This window comes from Rhinolophus hipposideros (genome assembly GCF_964194185.1).
Source record: "Rhinolophus hipposideros genome assembly, chromosome: 16".
NCBI lineage: Eukaryota > Metazoa > Chordata > Mammalia > Chiroptera > Rhinolophidae > Rhinolophus > Rhinolophus hipposideros.
In genome coordinates this window covers 5162842-5186447 of record NC_138062.1, presented here as the reverse complement: position 1 = coordinate 5186447, position 23606 = coordinate 5162842, and the positions used below count along the sequence as shown (strand labels likewise).

General features: G+C 44.1%; 1 protein-coding gene across 1 annotated transcript in view; it reads left to right on the top strand.

Annotated features, from left to right (window-relative positions):
* The window catches only part of IL21 (interleukin 21), a gene marked incomplete at both ends in the record, with an annotated part of 45806 nt that extends 27396 nt beyond the window's left edge, over nucleotides 1–18410 (top strand). Inside the window, 2 exons of the mRNA XM_081076481.1 lie at nucleotides 9964–10044; nucleotides 18222–18410. Of these exons, the coding sequence (XP_080932607.1) occupies nucleotides 9964–10044; nucleotides 18222–18410 (270 nt within the window). The remainder of the gene's footprint in view (nucleotides 1–9963; nucleotides 10045–18221) is intronic.
* Nucleotides 18411–23606: the final 5196 nt, after the last annotated feature.

The following is a 23606-nucleotide window of genomic DNA, read 5'->3' as shown; positions in this document are numbered from 1 at the left end:
CTCCCTGTCACCCCTTAAAGCCTCTCTGATACACAGCAGCAAGTTCCTAGAAGCCCCATTTGTTTGTAACGTCCCCGATGCATGCATTGATTGCACGAAGGGTGGGCACCTGGCTCGGCTAATTGGGGACCTTCCCAGGTGATGTGGAATCTGGAGCCAGAGTGAGTGTTAAGTTCTCCGTGTGTCTGGAACTGCAGTTCATGAACTTGGGAGGTATGAGAAGTGGCCTGCTAAGCCCATCATACAGACTATCCTCTAAGCCCTTCATAAAGTAGATGCTTAATGAGGAGAAATGAGACACAGTGAAGAGCACGTGAAGGATGAACAATGGGCTTCTCATTACCAATTCCATTCTTTCCTTGGCCTGGAACATTCCTGGCCTTAGGCCCGTAAGGCACCTCCCTTTTCTGACAACAAATTCGGCTTTTCCCCCTCACATTGGTGGAGTGGACATTTGTTGACACTTCCCCAGGATCCATTTTTTACTTCCTCCTTCCTAATGGCTCCCCAAATTTCCAATCACGTTTTGGGTAGAATGACCCTAAATCTTGGCTCCAGAGTGGGCCCAGACTGAAGCCAGTGAGCGTGCCCCATTTCCCTGGATACGGGAAGTGAGCACATGACCAAGTTTGTGCTGACTGAGCAATTAGGAGAATTTTCTGGGAGCTTTGGAGAAAGGGGTTTCCTTTGTCATCCTTAGGAGTTAGCAAAAAAGATGTCCAGTGGGCCTAAATGAAGAGATATTGAAGTGTCAAGTGCTTCTGCCAATACCTTATAACTATAAGGGAAATGAGATCTAACAAAATCAAAACCATGCAGGGGAAACAAAAATAACCTGGGCCCTTGACAAGAACCTGGATCAAGCCTTGCCTGAAAGCCTATAGATATGTCACTTACACACTTGCTTTATTTTTCAAGTCAATTTGAGTTAGATTTTTGGTTGCTTGCAACTAATAGCATCCTAATTGAGAAACCATTTTAAGGTGATTTCTGTCATTTGCAACAAAACACCAACTTTGTAGGATTCAAGGACTTAAATCTGCTATGGAAAAAAGCAGTATATGAAAAAGAGTAATTGAACACTGAGGAGAAATCTAATTATGCTTTTGTGAAACATTTTTACCAATTTGGAAAATCTTTTAAATTTCATTTCTTTGTCCATATCAGATTTTATTCCAATTTTGGATTTTAAGTGATTGTAAAGTCTCCCTCAATAAAATTCTGTCCTAATCAATATGCTCATTTTAAGAGACAAACATCGTCAATAAGATGGATATAAATTTCCTGCCTCAGAACAAAAGCAAAAATCTAGCACTATCGTATCATCCAGAATCTATTAGAAACCTATTAACTTCCTTAGAAATTTATAAATTCCGTTTTGTACGCACAGACGTTTTCTTGTGGCCTCTTTGCTACTATCTATTCATAATTCGGTCATTACTGTCAAGCTTAAATATGAAATACAAGTTATGAAGCTTTATGGCTCAGATTAGTCTTAGTTGAAAGAGAATTAAGAGATGTATTATAACATCTTTTAGAATAATAGAAAACTGCTTTGCAACACCAAGAAAAATGATGCATAATCCATTATGACGAGTAAATAGATTTGCTTTCCTTGCCACAAGTTGAATGTGCTTAGAAAGAACTGTAACCATCCTTTCTGGGTGTTTAATATGTTGATTCCCTCCCCTTTGCCTCCCCACTGGTTCCCTTTCACACCCTGTCCTATGCCTCCTCTTATCTCTCTGATTGTGCCTTTGTCTTTTCCTTCTGTACCTCTTCCCTTTTTCACCCTGAGCTTCTATTAGTTACAGTATGTTCAGGTGACAATAACAAGGTCCCCGCTACAGTGGTTTACACACACAAGGGCCTATTCTCTCCGATGAAAGAAAACCCAGGTACAGAATGTCCAGAGCTGGGATGTGACAGCCTCACAAAGGCAACAGACAGTCAGGTCCTTCTGTTTGGTCCACTAGACGTGGCTTCCGCGAAACCCCTTCACAGCCACTGTGACTGCTAGTCAGCCACCACCTGTGCTGCCCAAGCAGCAGGAAGGAGGAGTGGAGAAAGAGGGCTTGCTCAGTCCTACAAGTCCCGTGACACTTCTGACCATGAGAACTGGCCAGAACTTAGGCCTCTGGCCAAGAGCTGTACAATAAGCTGAGAAACGTGGCCGTTTATTTCAGGGGTGCATGTGCTCAGCTATCAAACCTCCTGGATCTCACTCTGTAAGCTCCACTGATAATCTTAGCTGGTCCTAAAGTTTCATGGATGGCCTCTCAAATCTCCTGCTGCCTCAGTTTCTCTTAAGCTTTCTCTTCCCCATTTTCACATTCCTGCTTGACTTTGCATCCAGAACTTTCTCAAGATCAGAATCTCAAATTCAGTGTCTAGAACCAAATTTATAACCATTTTACTAAGTCCCCAAACACAGTTCTCCGAAGCTTAAGGCTGATACTCTCACAAGCAGCTCACACCACACAAAACGGTTTTCCCATCGGCTCAGCAGTCACTGCCTTAGGGCGAAGTGGCATGTGAGTCCTGTACCGCGCCTCCCCTCACAATTCACTTCTGATTTCATGTGATTCCCGTTACCATTGTGTAAAACAAACAACTTTTTTTCAGGGTGTTTTTTTGTTTGTTTGTTTGTTTTTTGCATTTAGGAAAGCGTCCACAGGATGAGAGACTAGTCTCTACATGACCCGTCATTGCAATGTACAATAAGCATCAGTGGCTGGAAGGATGCAAAACAAGTCACTGCAAATACAGTTTTACAACCAGGTCTGTTTTGTACCAATTTGTCTTTTCAATCGCCTTGCTTCTAACCAGATCGCCTGGCGTGAGCCCGGTAGCCTTATAGATGGAGTGAGGGCCGAATGGGGGTGCTATTTGCAAAGGGCACTCATACAAACTGGAAGCTGTCCACCAGCTCAGAGAGCTTCTGTTCAGGTAAGAGCAAAGAATGCTGTTTCCCAGAACTTGCTGTGCAAAGAAGCCAAGAAACAGCACAACTTCTGCCTGGTGAACAGAAATGTGGGGAAGGAGGGAACAATACCTCCCATAGGAGGAAGATAGTTTCAACACGTTTGGGGAAGGAGAAGGGAGAAGCAAAGAGGGAAAGTGAAGAAGTCTGCTTCTGGTTGTTGGAAAAGCTGGTATTAATAAATAGAGGCCCTAGAAGGTAACGTGCACGCCCCACTCTCATGACTGCTGGAGGCCCAGCGTGAGGTGAGTAAAATAATGCTCCAGATGTCCTCTGCGCACCCCTCTACTGAAGTTGCCATCGCGGAGGTCACTGACGCTAAGGCCCTTACCCGAGTCATCCTACCTGCTCTCCCATCGTGCAGCGTCAGGCCCTGTGAAGGCACCTGCTCCTCGAGCGTCCTGCCGTGGGGTGTAAGAACCCAGAAATGCTCCCTCTGATTCTTGGCCTGTCTCCTGGTCAAACCTTCTCCGTGGCATCATTGGTTCCTGTTTCTTAACCCTTTCTTGGTCCTGCCCTTTCCTGGGGTTAGTCCTCCCCGTGCTTGCCTGCCGATCTAATTCATCCCCATCGTTAACTCTGTGTATCAGGGACTCCCAAATCTGCATGCCAACCCTGATTTCTTTCCTTGTCTCTACAGCCATATTTCTGTCTACTAGATATCTCGATGTGAATGACTTACAGGTATTTAAAACTCAGGGCGTCATTTTTCTCTTCAAATTTGCTACTGCCCTTTCATTTTCTGTCTTGGTCAGTGATGCCCCACCCACCCAGGCGCCCAGGCTAGGAAGCCTGGAGTGATCGGAGAGGCCTATGTCTTGTTTGTTGCCCTCCCCACCCCTACCCATTTCATCAGTCACCAAGGTCTGTGGACTCGTCCAGCACACACCGCACAGGTAATTGTTGACCTGACCTTGTCCATACCTCACCTGAGTGACTGGGGAGCAGGAATTGTGTCTGCTCATTGTGGATCCTCAGCGCACACCATTGGACCAGGAACTGGGCACACTGACGGCTTTGTAAATGTTCCATATTATCGCTGATTCTTTTGGACTCATGCACATTTATAATAATCACTCAATACCCAGGTCCAATATGGGACTCTGAGAGAAGAACACTCTCTGACATATTTGTTTCTCCCAACGGAAAGACATATGATGTTTTCACTTGTATAATGGATTAAAGTTCACTTATCGTTTCTGTAGAGAAATCAAGCTCACCTCCCTTTAAAAGGTAGTAGGTAAAGAGAAAGATCCTGTGGGAATGCCCAAGGTAAGAACAGTCTGGGAGATCCCCTTAGTTTGGGTTCCCCACAAAGCAGCGCCTGAGACCAGCGACACAAGTGCAGATCTCATCGTGTATTCGTGTGGCAACCCGACCCGCAGGAGTAAGGGAGAAGGGAGAGTTAGGCGGAGGAAGAAAAACCAGGGGTTTACTGTGCTGGTTTCCACTGTCGGCAACTAACGGGACCCTCTAAAGAAGCATCAGAATGCCCCTCAAATGCAGAAGATTGGGGCACTTGTCGGCTGACTCTCGTCTAGTCCTGGAGGAGGGTTATCTCCAGGAAAACAAAGCTCCAGCACTACTGGCTGCTCCTCCATGCAGGCCAGCGGTACCTTTGGGTTTGCTGAAGGCCCTGGGGCAGTAAGGCAGAGAGGGTGATGGTGGGTCTGAGGTGGAAGGTTATTGACATGCACACAACTGTCCACTATGGCTGCAGCTGAAATCAGAGGTGGGTTGAGAGGAAACGTATCTGCTCAAAGACAGAGAAACAGATTTCCTGGTGTCTGAGCAGATTGGGGGTGGGGAGGAAGGCGAGATGAGGCCTTGGATGAGTTTGATGAGTATTTTCACTAGAAACATCCTTGACTATTCTCTTCTTTTTAAAACAACTGTAATGAGAGGTGGGGTGGGAAGGAAGCAAGTGGTGAGCAGTGTTTCCGAGCTGGTGACAGACATCATATACTGGTTCCCCTACACCCAAATCCAGCTCTCTGTGGAATTTGTCTGTTTGAGAGGATGCAAAAGTTGAATCGTTTACTTCCTAGTCTTCCTTGGAGAATGCCGAGGCATTGCCTGATACCATTCTGGCAACAAGACATTGGAAAAAATATGTTGACACTACCCCCTTTCTCCATGCTCCTCTCTACTGTCTTGAATGAACATGGATGTGATGTCCAGAGCTGCAGTGTCCATCCTGGAACCACGACGTGACAAATGAGGAAGAAAGCAGGCCTAATACAGAGGCGATGGAAATCTCCACAGGGCTGTGTCCCTTTAAGCCTCGGCCAGGCCAGGCAGGGTGGGAGCCCCATCCACTGCTTACCTAACATTTCCTTTATGAGAAGGTGACCAGCTTAAGGAACATGCTCAAGCCGAGCTCCAACCCAGCTGCTATAGCACAGTCCTACCGGCGACAACTTGTTTTTACCATCGCCTTGAATTTGAACCACCCGTCGCACTATCTCACCCACCCATGCTGTCGCCATCGTCATCTCACTGTTCCCAGAATCCACCTTGTATCAGGTCTCTAACCTCCCAGGGCTGACCTCACTCAGTCACAACCAGTTTCCGTCATTCTGCCAACCTGTTGGCCACACCGTTCTCTGTTGCTGCCACCTGCCTTATCTGGTCCTGCTCAGACAGGGCAGAGGTAAAACCACGGGTGGAGAGCACAAGAGGACCCGATTCTGTTTCTGTCCTCACTTCATTCCAACCAGAATGAAGTCTTTCATTGGCTTCCTCAGGCCAGCATATGTTTATGAACAGTTACAACCTCAGAGGAATAGGAAGGACCCTGGCCAAAGGTCTTTCTCAGCTACGTACAGCGTTCTGTGTAACAAGCAAACATCTGCAGAGCCTAGTATAAGAAATTTACTAGGCTTTCTTCCGAAAGCACCCCAACCTTCTTAGTTTACATCCATACAAATAAAATTAAGAATTAAGTAATTCTAAGACAAAATTAAAAAAATAATCAACATAGAGTTACTATTTTTCCTCCCAGAGAAGCCCCGGAAGTCAGCAGTCAAGAGCCAATCACTGCACACCGACTGGCCCCTGAGCCACTTCGGCATCAGGCCTCCCTTCTCTACTATGACTTATCTCCTGGACATGGTAGCGAGTTCTTTAGGGCAGGGTTGGGGGCTTCTACCTCTCGTTACCCACAGAGAATGAGCACGTTGTAGACTCAAGCAAGCCTTAATGCATAGATGGTAGATGACTGTCTGCTCCAATCCAAACACCTTCCAAAGCAACTGCAGCCATTTGGTAAACAGCAGCCCTCTTAGGTGGGGATGGAAAATTCCTGCTCTTTGGTGGTTCATGGGCCAACATGAAATTAGATGGTAGGTGGTTTCTGTTTAGTTCCTGTAGGTCGGCTACTCTTCTTTCTGAAGACATTGCCTTTTACAGTAATTCGTACTCCTGCTGTTTTTGGCTGGGAGGCTGAATGAGTCATGGAGCCCTCAGGTCACAACTGAGGCAGGTTTTAAAACCACATGGGAAAAACATTCTACCTAAGGAAATCGAAGTATGTACTGTCTACAGTGACATCACCACCATCTATTCCTGTGTTCATTCAGCACACCACTGAGCACCTACTGGGTGCCAAGTCACGTACACTAGACATTGGGTAGCATGATGAATGATGACATAGGCAAGCTGGCTTTCTAGCTTAGAGTCTAGATGTGGATACCGACAAGTAAACAGGAAATTTCAGCACAATACAATCACAATGCAATTAACAGACACTTTTGCATAGAACGGTCGAAGCAAATCTTGAGAATCCCAGTATTTAAGAAACGAGGATGAAAACCTACAAGTAGACCATCACGCAGTAATCAGAAGAGCTTGGGTAAGAAGTTCCTGGTTTTTCGTGATACTCCAACTCATGACAACAATAATAATGGCAGCCATTCTTCAAACTTACAAAGAACAGGACAAGTTCTAAACTGCTATATTATTTCATTTGATCCATATGACAACCTTTTTGAAACATATTTTATTCTAACCCTTTACAGAAGAGGAAACTGTGGCTTAGGGAAGCTAAGTTACTCTGATAGTACTTTCACATTTCAGTGACAACAGCACGTGGCACTGTCTCTTATGGGCAGACTCTGTACTGAATGCTATTTGCTCACTGTTATCCATTTTCTAAATCAAACCCTTGTAAATAAGATTCCTTCCTATATAAGCAGGGGCGCCGTGTACCAAAGATAAAAGCACCTTATGAGAAATGACTTGGGGACTGTGACTAAAGGACCCAGAACTACTTAGAAATTTCAAGTCTCACTTTCTTTTATCTTGGAATTCTTTTTAAGTTTCTCAATTTTAAAATGTTCCGCTCTCTCCTACATGGGAAAAAAGTAAAGGCTGTTTTTCTATTTTAAGTCTGTAAAAACACGATGAATGATCCTTCTCGTTGCAGCCAATGTTCTCAGTCCCCACAATTCAAACAGGTTCGTCAAGGAGCATTTCACAGCCCCACGGAGATGACACAACCAGCGGTCTGAGACCCTACTGATCTTCGAACACGACACTTTAGAATCACAGCTACAGCAATCCAGCCATCCTTCAAACTCACTTTCCCTTCACAGCATTGGAGGAAAGCATGGGAAAATCAGGAAATCCTGCTTGTGGTTCCACAACACCAAATGCCTGCCATTTACACGTACTGGTTAGAGTTTGAATGCTTTCTTATCACTTGTCAAGACTGAAAACATTTTAAAAATGAATCTAAAGTTGTTTTTCAAAACCAATAATTACAGTAATATGTTGACAACTGTATACACATTTTAACGATTTTAAATGTTTTCAATCACCATTGCAAAACCAATGAACACTTCACAGTAAAACTTTATCTTTAAAAAATACACGGTTATATTACAAAACCCACTGTCACTATGCCTGAGAAGTCACGCTGTTCTGAAATAACAGGAGGAGAGCCTAGGTTATTTCCAGGATTCTCACAACCTTTCCTGGGAACGTTTATTAGTGTGTGACTTTGCTCTCTGAGACCTGGAGTGAGCAGATATCCTGTTTCTGAGGGATCGGAATGCTATTAGGACATCTGCCTAGTTTCCTGAAGGGACAGCGCGTTCTGATTTTCCCCTGCAATTGTCGTATTGTTGCCACAAAAGGCATAGCACGTTGGCAGGGGTGTACTGACCTCGAGGAAGAAGGAGATTAATCGTCGGGATCGCTCAGGCTAACGAATCCATCCACGGCACTTCGAGGGAGCCTGGCAGCAAGCTCCTGTTTCTCTCCCTTCCCCATTTCCCTCTGTCACATTTTCCCCTTGGACATGCCTTAGTGGCATTAAAATGGCAGGAACTGTTGTGGGGATTCGGCCAAGGAGCGCTTTCTCAATGGGAGTGAAACTGTTCTCAGAGGGGCAAAACTTCCTACTCTTCTTGTGTGTAAAGCACAGGTCCAGACATTATCTTAACATACATACAGTGTATCTTTAGAACTAACATTTTGTCAGGAGCGGGAGCAATTAGGAAAAAAGGTCTAAAGACAATACATTAATAAAAGGTTGAGAAACACAGGCTAAGGGGAAATTAAGGTGGAAATACATTTAGTTTGATAGATATACATACTTAAGTGGTTTGCAGTCCCTTTGTTTATATAGTTAAGCTATTGTAGGAATGGCCTCTAGGAATACTCCCAATGTCTCTGTGTCATGACATGAAGAGACAGGGCTAGGGTCTGTATCACAGTATGAATGTGCCCCACCAGCCCCAGAAGATACGGGTAGCAGAAGAGAAAATGTGTTTGAAATGTACAGTTAGAAGCTGCTCTGAAAAACTGTCATCACCAGACATATACAAGTGTAAGTGAAGGATTTAGTTTATACAGACATTAAATCAAGAATAAAAGTTTTCCTTACCACACATGCAATGTACCACACATTGTTATGGGGACCACACAAACAGCATTCACTAGAATTCCTGCTTTGTGGAACTCGTCCTATAGCAGCACAAAAAGCTAAGTACGCCTCTGTGAGTACAGGGACTTCCGTGTTTTACACATTTGACTATCAGTCCTAGAAAAATAAAGTTCAGTCAATGATGCTATAGAAAGTCTGAATTATCTTTTTATTTTCTAGATGGAGCAAAATTTCCAGTGACAACCCGGTGTGGCTGTCACTGGAAACTGCTCTTATTTCTATTCCTTTTCTGTTTAATCGAGTCTGCCTGAGCTGGTGGAGACCTGATGGAGTTCCCACAACGGGGAACAGGCATTGTGCCCTTAACTCTGGGGTCTGCACCTCCTGTGCCTGCTGCCAGCAGCGGTGAGGTGGCCCGCCCCTGCCCTCCCCATAGAAGGGCAGCTGTCCTTCCCTTTCAAAGCTGATGTTGGAACTCATCTATGCTTAGTGCCGTGGACCCTGGCTCTGCCTCTTAGCAGCCACACAACCTTATTTTCTCGCTTGTAAAGAGGAGATAACAGCCATTTGTACCTATACCAAAGACTGCACTGAGAATGCAGATACTGAGTGTGTGTCTTTGTCCTCACACATCTTCCCTACGGACACCAGTCAGATTGGATGAGCAGCCCAGCCAACTCCAGTATGACCTCCAGTATGGCCTCGTCTTAACTGGCTACATCTGCTACGACCCTGTTTCCAAATAAGGTCACAGTCGGCAGCAATGGGATTTTGGATTTCAATATATCCTCTTTTGGGGTGGGATGCAATTCACCCCTCAACACTTGGCATGCCACATCCCCTGCTGACCTATACCGAGTCCCATCAGCCTGGCCACTCCCTTGTGCCAAGTTATTTTGTCCTATTTCAATTGCCTTGAAAACCTTCCTAGGATATGAAAATCATATTGAATGCATTTGGATTTAGGTTGTAAACATGGACATACTTAAGATATATTGTTTGCTCTGCATATTGAGGTGACTCCTGCTCTGAGACCGAAAGAGGAGCGAGGGCCAGACTCAAAGTGCTTCATTCCGCTTTCCCTCCAAAGCTGGTCCTGGCAGGAAAAGCAGATGAGCTGCTGACCGAGTTACGACTTCCAAGCACCAGGCTCCCAGCCTGGGTCCACAGAGTAAGTGAGGAAAACCACGCCCAAGCCTGGGGCTGTCGGCTACCTCCCAGGAAAAAGCTACTGTTTTACTTCTGATCTTCATCCTTTTTATTGACTATTTTAAATAGATTTTTAAATTGGGTTCTTTGGTTTTTTATTGTTGAATTGTACGAGTTCTTTATATATTTTGGATACTTGCCCCTTATCAGAAGCACTGTTTAAATATCTTCTCCCATTCGGTTGGTGCCTCTTTATTTGTTGATGGTTCCTTTTGCTGCGCAGAAGCTTTTTAATTTGATAAAGCCCCATTCATTTATTTTTATTTTTATTTCCCTTGCCTTTGAGATCAAATTCATAAAATACTCTCTAAGACCAAGGTCCATAAGTTTAGTACCTATGTTTTCTTCTATGCAATTTATTGTTTCAGGTCTTACATTAGGTCTTTGATCCATTTTGAGTTAATTTTGGTGCATGGTGAATGGTAGTAGTTCTAGTTTTCTATCTTTTGCATGTGGATTTCTGATTTTCCCAGCATGATTTACAGAAGAGGCATTCTTTTCTCCATTGTATGTTCTAAAAAAAGGCTTTTCCTTTAAATGTCACCCACACAATCAACCAGTCTGAGCACGGAGGATGTAACAAGAGCCCTGCACGAGGCCTGGCAAACCAGTCGATGGGAGGACTGCAGGGCCATGGGAGACACTCCAGAAATTCTGTCCCCAGAGCCTCTGATTCCCAAATGTCCCCCAGATGTGGGAAGTGATCCATCCACCAGGAAAGGTCTAGCTGGGACTTAAGTTCTGCCTTACCAGCCTGGCGAATTCTCTCCTTAAAAGTCGTGTTCTGATACGTCTAACTTTACAACCAAAGTTCCATGTTAGAATTCATCCACGATGAGGAGCTGCCACTGCACTAAAGGACGTAACGTGAGAGGATGTTGACTGGGAGATGGGGGCAAAAGAACGTTCTTTCCAAGAAGACAAAAGTAACGAAAAAGTCTTGACTGGGGAGAAGACAGGGTGTTTTCTTAGTGACTTCACCTGTTGTTCTCTTTCAGAAGCGGCAATGGAGAAGAGTTTCTTTCTCATTTGAGAACATAAAGGAAGTACCAATCAAGAATACTCAAAATAAAACAAAACAACACAAAGTTAAATCCTATAGCCAAAAAAAAAAAAAAAAAGAAAAAAAAGGCCAAAGATATATTGACTTCTAGTACAGGGTTTTCAATTCTGGAATGGTTTTCAAGTCTAAGTACAGAGATTCAAGGCTGGGAGAAAACAAAACAAAACCTATGCAAGCCCAGGGAAAACAGGGTAAGATAAAACAATGACTGATGACAGCTAAGAATTTGTAAAGTGCTGATTGTTCCTAAGTGTTTTTGTTTATTTATATCTTTTCTATATTTGTTTTAACAATCTGACTTATGTAGCTGTATGTTTCTGTTTTGCAGTGTTTATTCACATTTTAAAAGCTTTCAGTAGGAAAGGATATATATATATATTTTTATTTCCATGAATTTTACCCACAGGGCGCCAGCCACCGCATTATCACTATTCTGCCCTTTGGAGCCCTGTCACCACATTCACCCACTCCCTCTCTTATCACAGGAGTTTAGATTTAAAGAGATTCATGCACAGGGCAGAGCAGAGGAGCCCACGAGGGGGAAATCATCACGTGTCAGGAAGAGGTACCTGCATCGGACCTTCTCAGACCCGGTTTTAGCTCCACTCCCCACCCCACCCACCCCCTGGGTCATGTTCCTCCTGGCATCCTAGATCCTTCCTTTCTCTCCTTCCTCTGTGTTTCCTCTGCCAAACCCCATTATGTTAAAGTCCCATCCACTCCTTCTGCGCTGGCTTTCAACCTTAGCATAAGGTCACAGACCCGGGCTGGAGGGACTGCAACAGAAGCAGGCAACGTGACCCCAGCTGGCCCTCGCTGGGAGTGACAGGGCTGGATGCTCACTCTTAACCTTCCTCTCAAGCCCCAAAGTCAGGGCTGCCATACTCACTCTCAGTAAACAGCTTCCCATCCTACTGAGTGTGGACCAAGGCCACTCAGTGGAAACCTCCTACACTTTCTCTCTCACATACATTTTCTCAGTATTTCTCACACACACACCCAAACTCTTCCTTCCTCCCTTTACATCTCTTTCCCAACCTTGGTGCCAAACCGATCCCCCCACATTTCACTTCAGGAGCACCATTGTCTCAAGAGAGCTCTTTCTCTTGGCTCTCTATCGTCCCCTCATCACTGACATCTTTTTCTTCCATCAATAATCTGCTCTAGCACCTTCCAGTCTTCAAAAAAAAACCTTTCTAGTGTTAATTGTGCTAAAGTTATCTGTGCATATGTCTAATGTCCTTTACTACAATGAAGACTCCTTGAGACCAGGATATAAAATTTAAACACCTTTTCTTCCCCTCCAAAGTCTAAGATGAGCCTTACGTACAGTACGTGAATGTGCGTAAGAAGAATGAATGAATGTTTTCCAGCTCATTAAGTCATTTTTGGGCTCATCCTGGTCTCTAAAATAAAACCATGGCAGAGCCTGAACTTGCTCCAGTAAGACTCACTGTGGGTAGGAATGCCCGCAGACTGCCCTGGCGTGGGTGTGGACAGCTGCGCGCGTAGCTCCCTTCTCAGGTAATATGAGGCCACCACCCCTTTGCCCATGCTTCTTCTTCATCTTATGTAGTGATGATATCCTCACAGCTGGAAATTCATTCCCTCGACACATACCTCCAGTCCCTCTTTAAAACTGCAGCTGTCTCTGGGACAGGAATTACATTTAGATTGAAGTAAATTGATTTTTCTGATATTTTCCTTTGGATTGAATGGAATAGGGAAGAGAATAGAAATATCACCCTTAGCCCAAATCGATGCTTTGGGGTTCCAAATATACACTTACTGGGCAGCCTGTGGTGCAGCCCCAAATCATAGCAGGGCCCCAGGGAACCCACAGTGGTTCTCCAGGGGCCCCTGTGCTGTCCGGTTACGAGGTCTGAAATCCCCGAGGGCAGGGCCTCTCCAAGGCCCAGATGCTAAAAACAAAGACAGTGTCTCCGGAAGGCCACCATTACATGTGAAGAGACTGACGCAGGCTGGAACCACCCCAGTCCTGCTCTGCCGCTAATAAACTCAGGGCTAATTCTGGGCTCATCTGCTCTCACACTGAAGGCAGATGTCTGAAGGCATTACCGGGCTGGTTGGGACAACTGCGGAGTCACACGGCCACTGTGACTAGGTCCCACAGCCAGATCCCCTAAAACATGTTCAGAGATTTTAAAAGTACAAAACCAGCAAACAGAAATCCCTGAGTCTGCCTGACTGCTCCCATCTGGCTTTTAAGTCTGATGAGCATGATTTTTCCACCATCCCCGTATACACCTCATCTAAGAGGCTCTTAAAGGATGAGGGGAAGAGAAAAGGGTCATGGGGCAAGAAGCAGGTGAGGGAAATGCAGTGGAACAATGGATGCAGTGTAAGTGTGAAAAAGAAAGAGAAAGTGAGGAAAGACTGTAAGACAAATTATCTTAATTTCCTCGTAGAGAGGAAACTGCTAGAAGTGCTGATTCAAGCGCTGGGATTACTTTAAAACTCAGCGCGTTGTTCCAAAGATGGAGCTCTGAGGAAGCCACCTTTCTCTTCTTTGCTTATGGTCACAGGAAAAGCAAACAGCTTTTGTTTGTTTCCCCTACATCATCCTACAGCTAGACTTAAGTTCTTCCACTAAGTGGGCCTCTTTACATACAGCCCTGAGTCTAGGAGCTGAAACTGAAAATACGATTCATTTGTAATCAAGAATCCTTTTCAGTTAGTGGTTAGCTCCTGGGGAGAAATTTCCCTTCGTGGGGTCCTCACCTGCTTTGCAGGCAAACAGGGACACTAGTGCAAAATGGGGCTCTGTACCTGGCTGTGCGCCAAGAAGACATTTGCTGGGCATTAGTTTATGAAAGAAAGCTGCTAAGCTGTAGTAAACACCCACAGATCTCTGAGACCGAGAATGAATCAGAAAGTTATAAATAGTTATAAAACCTGATCGTTTCCTTTTCTGTGTCATCTACACAAGGGGTGAATAGGTTAATACATTTCGGAGAGTGAAAACCAGGACAGGATATGGAGCCCTTGAGAACTCCTTCCTGTAGAGAAGCCAGCGTCAGCCTCCAGACCTCAATGTTCTCAGCCCTGATTCAATACAGGTCATGGAGATGTGGACTGGTAAAAGAGACAGGTGCATTCTCTAGCTTTGAGATGGTGCACAGTTGTAACGCTAGGGAACACTTGAGGGTGACAGCCAGAATGGGACACTTAAGAGTCAGATGCCTCTCCACCTTGTCACGGATGAGCCTTTCTGACTAGAGTCCTAGAGACAGCCCTGCATGGGTAGTTGCCCTTTCCAAAGTGTGTTCACACCCCTGCAGCTGGAAACGGCTGGATTAGGTAAATTAATGAGGATTCTTTTTAAAACCACACAGCTCTTGAAAGCACGGTGTGGTTCTACTGTTTTACTAGGCCTTGAGGTCTTCGGGGTACCCGCTTTCTCCAAGGTTAGAGTGCAGTATAACCTCTCTAAGGTTAGCACGCCGCAGGTACAAAGAAGCTGATGCCATTTAGCCAGCGCAGCAGGCAGACATCTTGGTTCTGTCTATGGTACTTCTGGATGGAAAGGCAACCCTCTCGGTTCCCAGTGTGAGGACACTTCACTGAGAAACTGATCTGCTTTCTGGAACCTGAAAGCCATGCTAGGCGCCAGTTTCTTCTGGAAGCCAGACAATGCACTGGAAGTATAAGAGTTTGTTCTTAGTCCCAAGAAGAGTGATTCGTGCAGGAGGTCACGATCAGCCGCTTCAGTCCGTGACACACTGCAAAACTGGTATGAGATGGCTTCCTTTGAGTTTATCAAATACCTGTGTGAACTCTAATTTAGCAGCATTTCCCTGGACCAGATGGGCCTCAGACAGCAATCATTCCCCATCACTGTACTTAATGTATCACTCTGGTCCTGCGAAGCCTTATTCTTATTCTTGATTGATTCAGCCTCAAGACGGCAGTTGTTCAGTTAGGAGGTAAAACAAGCTGTCTCTGTTACGACCTTGACCTTAATTCTCCATCACTCTTACTGCGGCTTGCTTGAGTATTCCCTGGGTATTTTTCTTTTTTTGTCAGGTGTTTTTATGGCACAGAATATACCCATCATGATAAAATCTAGTCTGCTCTGTTTACTTCATTTGTCAGAATATTAGGGATCTAATATTAGGATTAAAGTTTAAGGGTTTAATCAGGCAATTTTTCATTTTTTCTATGTTACACCACATCCCCACTAATTTATGGGATAATGCCCATTATGTGATACTTCCCTCCCCCATAATCTAAAGACAGGAAACCACAAATTACCTCACTCTGCATAATAATTCTGAGCTCTGACTCACTTAGAAGGTATGATTAGAATCACAGAACCTGAATCTGGAGGGAACAGAGAGGTCATCTCACTGACTTATCATGGGAATCACCCAGGTTGGGTATTTTTTGTTGTTTGGTTTTTTAAATACAAGATTCCTCCCCTCTTCTCCTGACCCTCAGAGATGCTGATTTGCTAGGTCTGACTTGGAGTTCACGAATCTGTACTTTTAGAAGGTTTCCTAGATGATTCAGAGGATTAACTGTCCGTGACCCACTGGCACATCCTTTCTTCCCTTCAAATTTGGGAATATCTACTTTCACATTCTCCATTGTGGACAGCCAGCTTTGGCTGGAGCAGTGGAAGAAGTGAGACCTTCCCTGCAGCCATGCTGTCAGCTCCCGGCCTGCACAGGCATTCATTGGTCACTCTTTCTGCCAGCATATGTTGATGCCCAAGCTCAGGGCTAGGACTAGGAATAGGAACAATTTGGGAAGGGCCCCTAAAGAGCAGGCACTGTACAAAATATTTTATAAGCAACATATTTAATCTCCACAACAGTCCTGCAAGGTAGGTTTGTATAATTGTCCCCATTTCAAGCAGAAAATTAGAAATTGACTAGAAGCTCTATAGCTCATATGTTTTCCAGTGTTTAATGTGTACCATCCAGTTCTAAAATAATTACATGGATAAGTAGACCCACTTTGTTTTTTGTAATTAAGAGAAGCTGATTTTCTTAGTCTCAGAAAGATGCTTCTTTTTTTAATGGCCATCTTAATATGCAAAAAATAATCATAGCCAATAATTATTGACCACTTATTATACTCCTGGCACTTTCTGTATTTGCTTAATTACAGTACTGGCAAACCCTGTGGGGAATATACTGTTTACTTATGTCTATAAGAGTCTTTATGACTTAAAATTTGTGTTTTTTTAAGGCCTTTTAAAAAATAGGGTAGATTCTCATGTGTTGGGGATGATTAAAACTTTGTACTTCCAGAAGACGGAGAGAAGATAAATTGATATCCCGAAGTCCTCGCCAGCCCTTCAATTCTAGAAGTAGATTATAATTAGCCCAGAGAGATTCTCTGCTGAAGAACTTTCTATTTCCTGTCAAATTTAAAAATGTTTCCAGTGCATTCATGGATTAAACAGGCTCTATCTGATCATAATGGTTCACTTTTCCCATGAGTTCAGGAAGTTATATTTTTAGCATTTTTCTGAAGCCAGAAAAAAAGTCACCTAAAAATCCCAACAAACCCCCAAAGTGTCATTTTCAAAAGGGAGTTTTCTGGCCACAAGCAGTGGACCACTTTCCAAGAGACTGGAGTAAAACTTAGCTCCACCTTCAATAAAACTTAAGTTAAATTTAAGATATTCTCTGTTTCTTTCTTCCATTCAGTCTAAGAACATTTAAAAATGTCTGGATAAACTAGAATACTTCTTAACTCTGAGAATAATTGCTTTTTTAACTTGAATCTTTGAACATAATTCTAATTTTAAAAAGTCATGTGTAAAAAAAGTAAAATCTAAGTTAATGAAAATTCACTGTATACGCCAAAGTTCTTACTTCTCAGGTATAAAATGATTCATTAGCTCAGTAAACGCTTTTTTTAGGGTCTGTGATGTACCAAAACCCTGTCACCACGGGGTATGTTGGGCTGAACCAGACCAGTGCTCTGCTCTTGAGAAGTTAAGTTTGCAACATACTTCTGCTATAGTACTGCATCAAACTGCATCACAGTCTGCCAATCTACCATTTTTCAACCTACAAAAATGGAAGTTGTAAATGGTTGAACCTGCAGTGGCTCTACCGTACTGCACCGATTTAACCCCAGGGTAAGAAGGCATTCCAATGTGGATGAGTGGAGTGGGCGACCCTGAGAGATATCGTGTGCACACGCTACTGAGATCACACTGGTCCTGCTGCCTCGGAGAAGCACTGGACATCGCTACAGGGCTCTGGCAAAGGGATGGGGGCGGAAAACACTATTTATCTGTGCTATTTGAAAGTACTGTAATGTTGGTGGTAGTTTAGTGGACACATTTAAGGAAAGAGAAGATGGATATCATGAGATTAGTTGTAAGGTTGTTCCATTAGTTTAGGTGAGATACAACGAGGAGCTGAATTAAATCTACTCTGCAAGTGTTAGCAGACAATATTTATGAAAATAACACGATGGCTGTGATGGTTAATCGTATGTGTCAACTTGACTGGGCCCTGGGGTGCCCGGATACTTGGTCCAACATTATTCTGGGTGTGTCTGGGAGGGTTTTTCTGGGTGAGATTTGAATTGGTAGCCTGAGTAAAGCAGATTCTAGTCCCTAGCATGGCTGGGCCTCATCCAGTCAATCAAAGGCCTGAATAGAACAAAAGGCTAACAGGGAGCTTCCAATGCCTGACTGAGCTGGGACATTGGTCTTTTCTGGCTTTTAGCCTGGAACTTACACATTAGCTCTCCTGGGTCTCCAGCTTGCCAACTGCAGATCTTGGCATTTCTCAGCTTCTATATTTGTGTGAGGCAATCCTTGTTATCTTCTCTCTCTCTCTCTCTCTCTCTCTCTCTCTCTCTCTCTCTCTCTCTCCTATTGGTTCTGCTTCTCTGGAGAACCCTGACTAATACAGATTTTGGTATAGAGAGTGGTCCGACAGGAATAAAATGTTAAGGATGCATTTTCTAAATTGTTTCTGGGTTTTTCTGGAATTGGTTCTATATTCTGATCAAAGACACTACTGGCTCTATTTCTAATAAAGCGAGCACTAATACTTCAGGATGTGACCTGACAATATCGACAGGAGAAACATCACAACGGGATACTCCTACCCAACCACTTAGAAGAAGCAAGGATCTGGCAAAGTGATGAATATACTGACGAATATAATGAGGTTGGCTGGGTTCTCCTGCTGCTGCTGGACGAGGTGGGGAAAGACAAGAACGAGCTCAGCAATACAAAGTCCCGGCTCAAGCCCATGGAAGAGACCTGAAAGCTTCCACATGTGCTCTGACAGAGATCCTTGCCTCCTGTGGCCACAGGGCAGAGACTGCTGGGAATCAAGTGCAGAATCTCCTCCTGTGGCTGGCTGAATTACAACCCAAGTTGAATGCCCAGCCTCCCTGGTGTCTACTTTAAAGTGAGGGCCTTGATGGAGAAGGAGGATCCTGAAAATTGGAAAAGAGATGTGTGGTGAGACCCTGGTGAAGCCAGGGACATTGAGCCCCTAAATTCTGATGAATCTGTGTCAGGGGAAGAGGTAAACCTGCTTTCCATGGAAGCAGCCTCTCTGCCCCCTCTGAGGGGATTAACCCTATTACCTGAGAAAACCATAATGGCCTCCCTTGAGGGCAGTTGCATACAAGACAATGCTGATTCTCAGAACCACCCCCACCACCCATCATTGCTTCTCGATCTATAACTACACCCGTGTCCCAGCAAGCCACTAAAAGTAAGGCCCCTGAGGAGATATGCTCCACTGTAGAAGAACTATTTGAGTTTTATAATTTATACAAACAGAAATCCAGGAAACATGTGTAGGAATGGATATTATGAGTGTGCAATAAGGGTGGAAGAAACAGAACACTGAATCAGGGGACTTATTGATATGGGCTCCCCAAGCAGAGATTCTGCATTTAATGTTGCAGCTCTTAGGCAGAAGGGGCTCTGACAATTTGGGTGATTGGTTGGTTGGCTAAAGCGTGGACCAAAATGTAGCCCATAGTGAGCAAGTTGGAAATACTTGACCTGCCTTGGTTTAATGTACAGGAAGGGATTCAATGGCTTAGAGAGACTGGAATGTGAGAACGGATTTGTCATTTACGACCTCCTCACCCACACCGGGACAGTCTAGAACACAGGTCCTTCACCAACGCTGTGAGAAACAAATTTGTGAGAGCCCCCAGAGCCCTGAAGAGTGCTGTGATTGCTCTTCTCTGTAGGCCAGACCTTACAGTGGGCAAACTAAACGCAATGGGGTAATTAGAGCCCAGGGAGGCAGGGGCCAAGGACAGCACTGAAGACAAAGGGGGTGTGGTTTCTGGAATAGACAGCAGAGTCAAAGCATCAGTAACAAGAGTCTGACTCATTCAGATCCATGGCACTGGCTGGTTGACCCTGTTATTTCTGAAAGTGAAGTGGACAGGGGCCTACAAAATTCTTACCTGATCTGTATAAACAAAAAGTTCCAGGTCAAGGGCATAAATTCTAACCTGAGTTTAAAATATGGAGAATCACAGATCCTCAATCAATTCATAGACTTGAGCCAATTTACTTGCCCAGAATTTATTGAATGAAGGGGAGGCTTGGTGCCCTCAGGAAGGACCCTGGTGCACTGCCAAGAACTTACCCTGTCCATCTTTTTCCAGCCTTCCCCAAAGCGATGTAAACCTTCTCCCAGTGTACCTGCACACTGGGCAAAAGAACCTAACGACCTGTTAGGGAGTACTGTGCACTGGCTCTGAGCTGTCACAAGGTCCAGGAGACCCAAGACAGCCCTGTCGGCTACCAGGAGGAGCAGGAGCTTACAGAGGTCAGGTGATCAGTGGAGTTTTAGCTCAAGTCAGTCTGACAGTGGTTATTTCTCCAGTTCTAGAATGCATAGTTGGCACAGATACACCCATATCAGTTCCTTGACCTGTGGCGTGAGGGCTAGTATTGTGGGAAAGGCCAAGTGGAAGCCACCGGAGCTGTCTCTACCTAGGAAAGTAGCAAACCAGAAGTAGCACTGCGCTGCTGGGCGGCTGCAGAGATTACTGCCGTCAAGGACTGAGAGATGCAGGGGTGGGGACTCCTCCCACGTCCCCATCCCACAAGCCTATCTGGCCTCCAGAGACACACGGGTCTCAGAGAAGAACCATGGATATTGTAGGTTAACCAGGAGGAGACTCCCACTAAAGGTTCTGTACCAGATGTGGTTTCACTGCTTGGGCAAATTAACACATCCTCTGGTTTCCGGTATGCAGCTGTTGATCTGAGAAATGCCTTTTCCTCCCACCCCATCAATAGGACCACCAGCAATGTACCTTCACTGCCCAACCTCAGACGTACCCTCTTCAGCCCTATGTCAGTTTAGTTCCCGGGGATCTTGATTATCTTTCCCTTCCACAAGACAGCATGCTGTTCCTTTACACAGAGGACATTATGCTGATCAAACCTAGACAGCGAGAAGTAGCAACTACTCTAGACTGACTAGTAAGACATTTGTGTGTCAGAGGGTGGGAAATAAATCTGACAGAACTTCAGAGGCCTTCTACCTGAGTGAAATTATTAGGGGTCCAGGCACGTGGGCCATGGCGAGATACACCTTCTCAGGTGAAGGTTAACTTGCTGCATCTGGCTCCTCCTACCACTGAAAAAGGGGCACAACACTTAGTGGGCTTCTTTGGATTTTGGAGGTACCATGTCCCTCAGCTGGGTGTGTTACTCTGGCCCATTCACTGGGTGACCCAAAAAGCTGCTAGTTTCGAGTGGGGCGCAGAACAAGGTCCAGGCTGCTGTGCGAGCTGCTCTGCCCTTTGGGCCATGTGCCCCAGCAGCAACTATGGGGCCTGAAGAGTCGGGGCAGATTCACCCCTTAGGAGATGCTGATTCCGCCCTTGGGACTGTGGAGCAAAGCCCTGTCAGCCTCTGCAGGTAACTACACCACTTCTGAGAAGCACCTCCTTTCCTGCTACTGGGCGGGAGTAGAGACTGAATGCTTAACCATGGGCCACCAAGTTACCACGTGACCTGAGCTGTCTCACAAACCGGGCTCTACCTGACCCATTAACACATACAGTTGGGCGTGTACGGCAGCACTCCATCATCACACGGAAGTGGGACACGTGACGGGGGATGAGCAGCCCCGAAGGCACAAGTCAGTCACATGAAAATGTGCCCGAATGCCATGGTTTCTGCTCCTGCCACACTGCTGTCCCTCTCCCAGCTGGCACCTACGGCATCCTGCTGAGTTGCCTACAGTCACCTTATTGAGCACTTGATGGACATGAACTCACAGGTACCCAGAGGTGAGCATTATCGTGTCCGTTTACAGTTGAGAAGCTGAAGCACAGAGAGGGTAAGACCTCGCCTGAGACCTTCAGCTAGAGCGGGGCTTCGAAGCCAAACAGTCTGACACCAAATTTCCCTTTGACAAACACTCCTCTCCACGTTTTCTGACCTTCCACAGGACAAGTGTGGGAGATCTCTCTTTTAGCCCTGCAGTGATTTTTAGTAAATTCTGCTTTCTCCTATTGGAAAGGGATGATTTTGAGGAGAAGAGTACAAAGAGGACACAAGCTGTATATCCAAAAGATACTCGAGTAAGTGGATTTAGTCGTTAAATTATTCTAAAAATTAGCAATAACAGAGAAAATGGCCTAGGATATTTCCTCTAATAGACACAGAACTTTTAGGGGTAATACTGTTTATTTTTCACCCCAAACCCAAACATTTATAAATTTTTTTTTTAAGTTTATTTAGAGAGCTAATTTTCATCAGTAGCTTATTGCCCAAGCATACTTTTCTCCCACACTAATGTTTCTCATTTGCTATAACTTTTAAAACATTTAGTCTAAGGTGACTATAGTTAACAATATTGTATTTATACTTGAAAGTTGCTAAGAGAGTAGATCTTACATGTTCTCACCACACACACACACACACACACACAAGGTAAGTATATGACATGAGGGACATGCAACCATCTGATTGTGATCATTTCACTATATGTCTATAAATCATCACACTGTACACTGTAAACTTACACAACGTTATATGTTAATTATATTCCAATAAAGCTAGGAAAAACTAAAAACAGCTTTCATACAGCCCTTAAAGTGATCAGAACATTAGTTTCTTAAATAATCAGAAAGTAATTTCTCAGTTTATTGTACCATCTGTTATCATAAAAGACCAAGTTGTATTAGATACAGACTGTCCTGAATCTACTAGTCTCTCTTTTGAAACCAATTTCCTCACTCTCTAGTAAATACAAGGAAGGGAGTACTAACTACATGAGCAGAAATCAACCACATACAGCATGCACAAAGTATAGATAAAACCAATGAAACCAAGAGTTGATTCTTTTAAAAAAAATCAGTAAAATTCATAAACCTGTAGCTATAATGATCAAGACAAAAAAGAGAAAATTCAAATTACCAATCCAGGAATGAAAAAAGAGACACCAACACAGGTTAAAAGGGTGATTAAGAAATGTTATAAACAACCTTATGTCAAAAAATTTGACAACCAGATTAAATAGGCAAATTCCTTGAAAGACGCAAATTACTAAAATCCTTGCAAGAAGAAATAGAAAACTAAATAGTCCTATAATTACTAAAGAAGTTGAATTCATAATTATAAACCTTCCGGTAAAGAAAATTTCAGGCCCAATTTCTTCAAATAGAGAATTCTATTAAACACTTAATAGACTCTGTTTCAGAAAATCGAGGAGCAGGGAACACTACCAAACTCATTTTACAAGACCAACGTTACTCTGATACCAAAATCAGACAGACAGCATAAGAAAAGAAAAATTATAAACATCTCTCATGAACAAAAATGCAAAAACCCTGAACAAAATATTAACAAGTCAAGTTCCACAATATACAAAAATGACAGCACATCATAACCAGGTAAGGTTTATCCTATGAATGCAAGGTTGGCTGAACATTCAAAAACTTAATTAATGTAAGTGACCATATTAATAAAGGAATAAATCGTATGATCATCTCAATAGATACAGAAGAAACATGTGACGAAATTCAACACCCATTCATGATAAAAACTTTCAGATAACTAGGAACAGATGAGGACACCCTCATGTTGATAAAAGACATTTATGAGAAACCTACCTCCACTATCACGCTTAATGGTAAAAGACTGACGACCTTCTCCCTAAGATCCGAGACAAGGCAAGGACGTCTGCTCCTACCGCTTCTATTTGACCTCCTAACACACTTCTACAGGCTTGTTTCCCAAACTCCGTTTGTTAGCCGGCTATCTTACATATTTTTGTCATATCTTCATAAGTCCTGTACAGCCTCGCTTTGGGAATGGCTTATACAGAAGAAAGAAACAAATAATAGAATGTCAGGAGTCAGAAGTTTCTTAGAAGAGGCATTATCTGAGGGCACATGTGTGCAGAAGATCAATAGCCATTTAGATAGTCAATTAGTTTGACTTGGCCTAAGTCCCCCAGAAAACA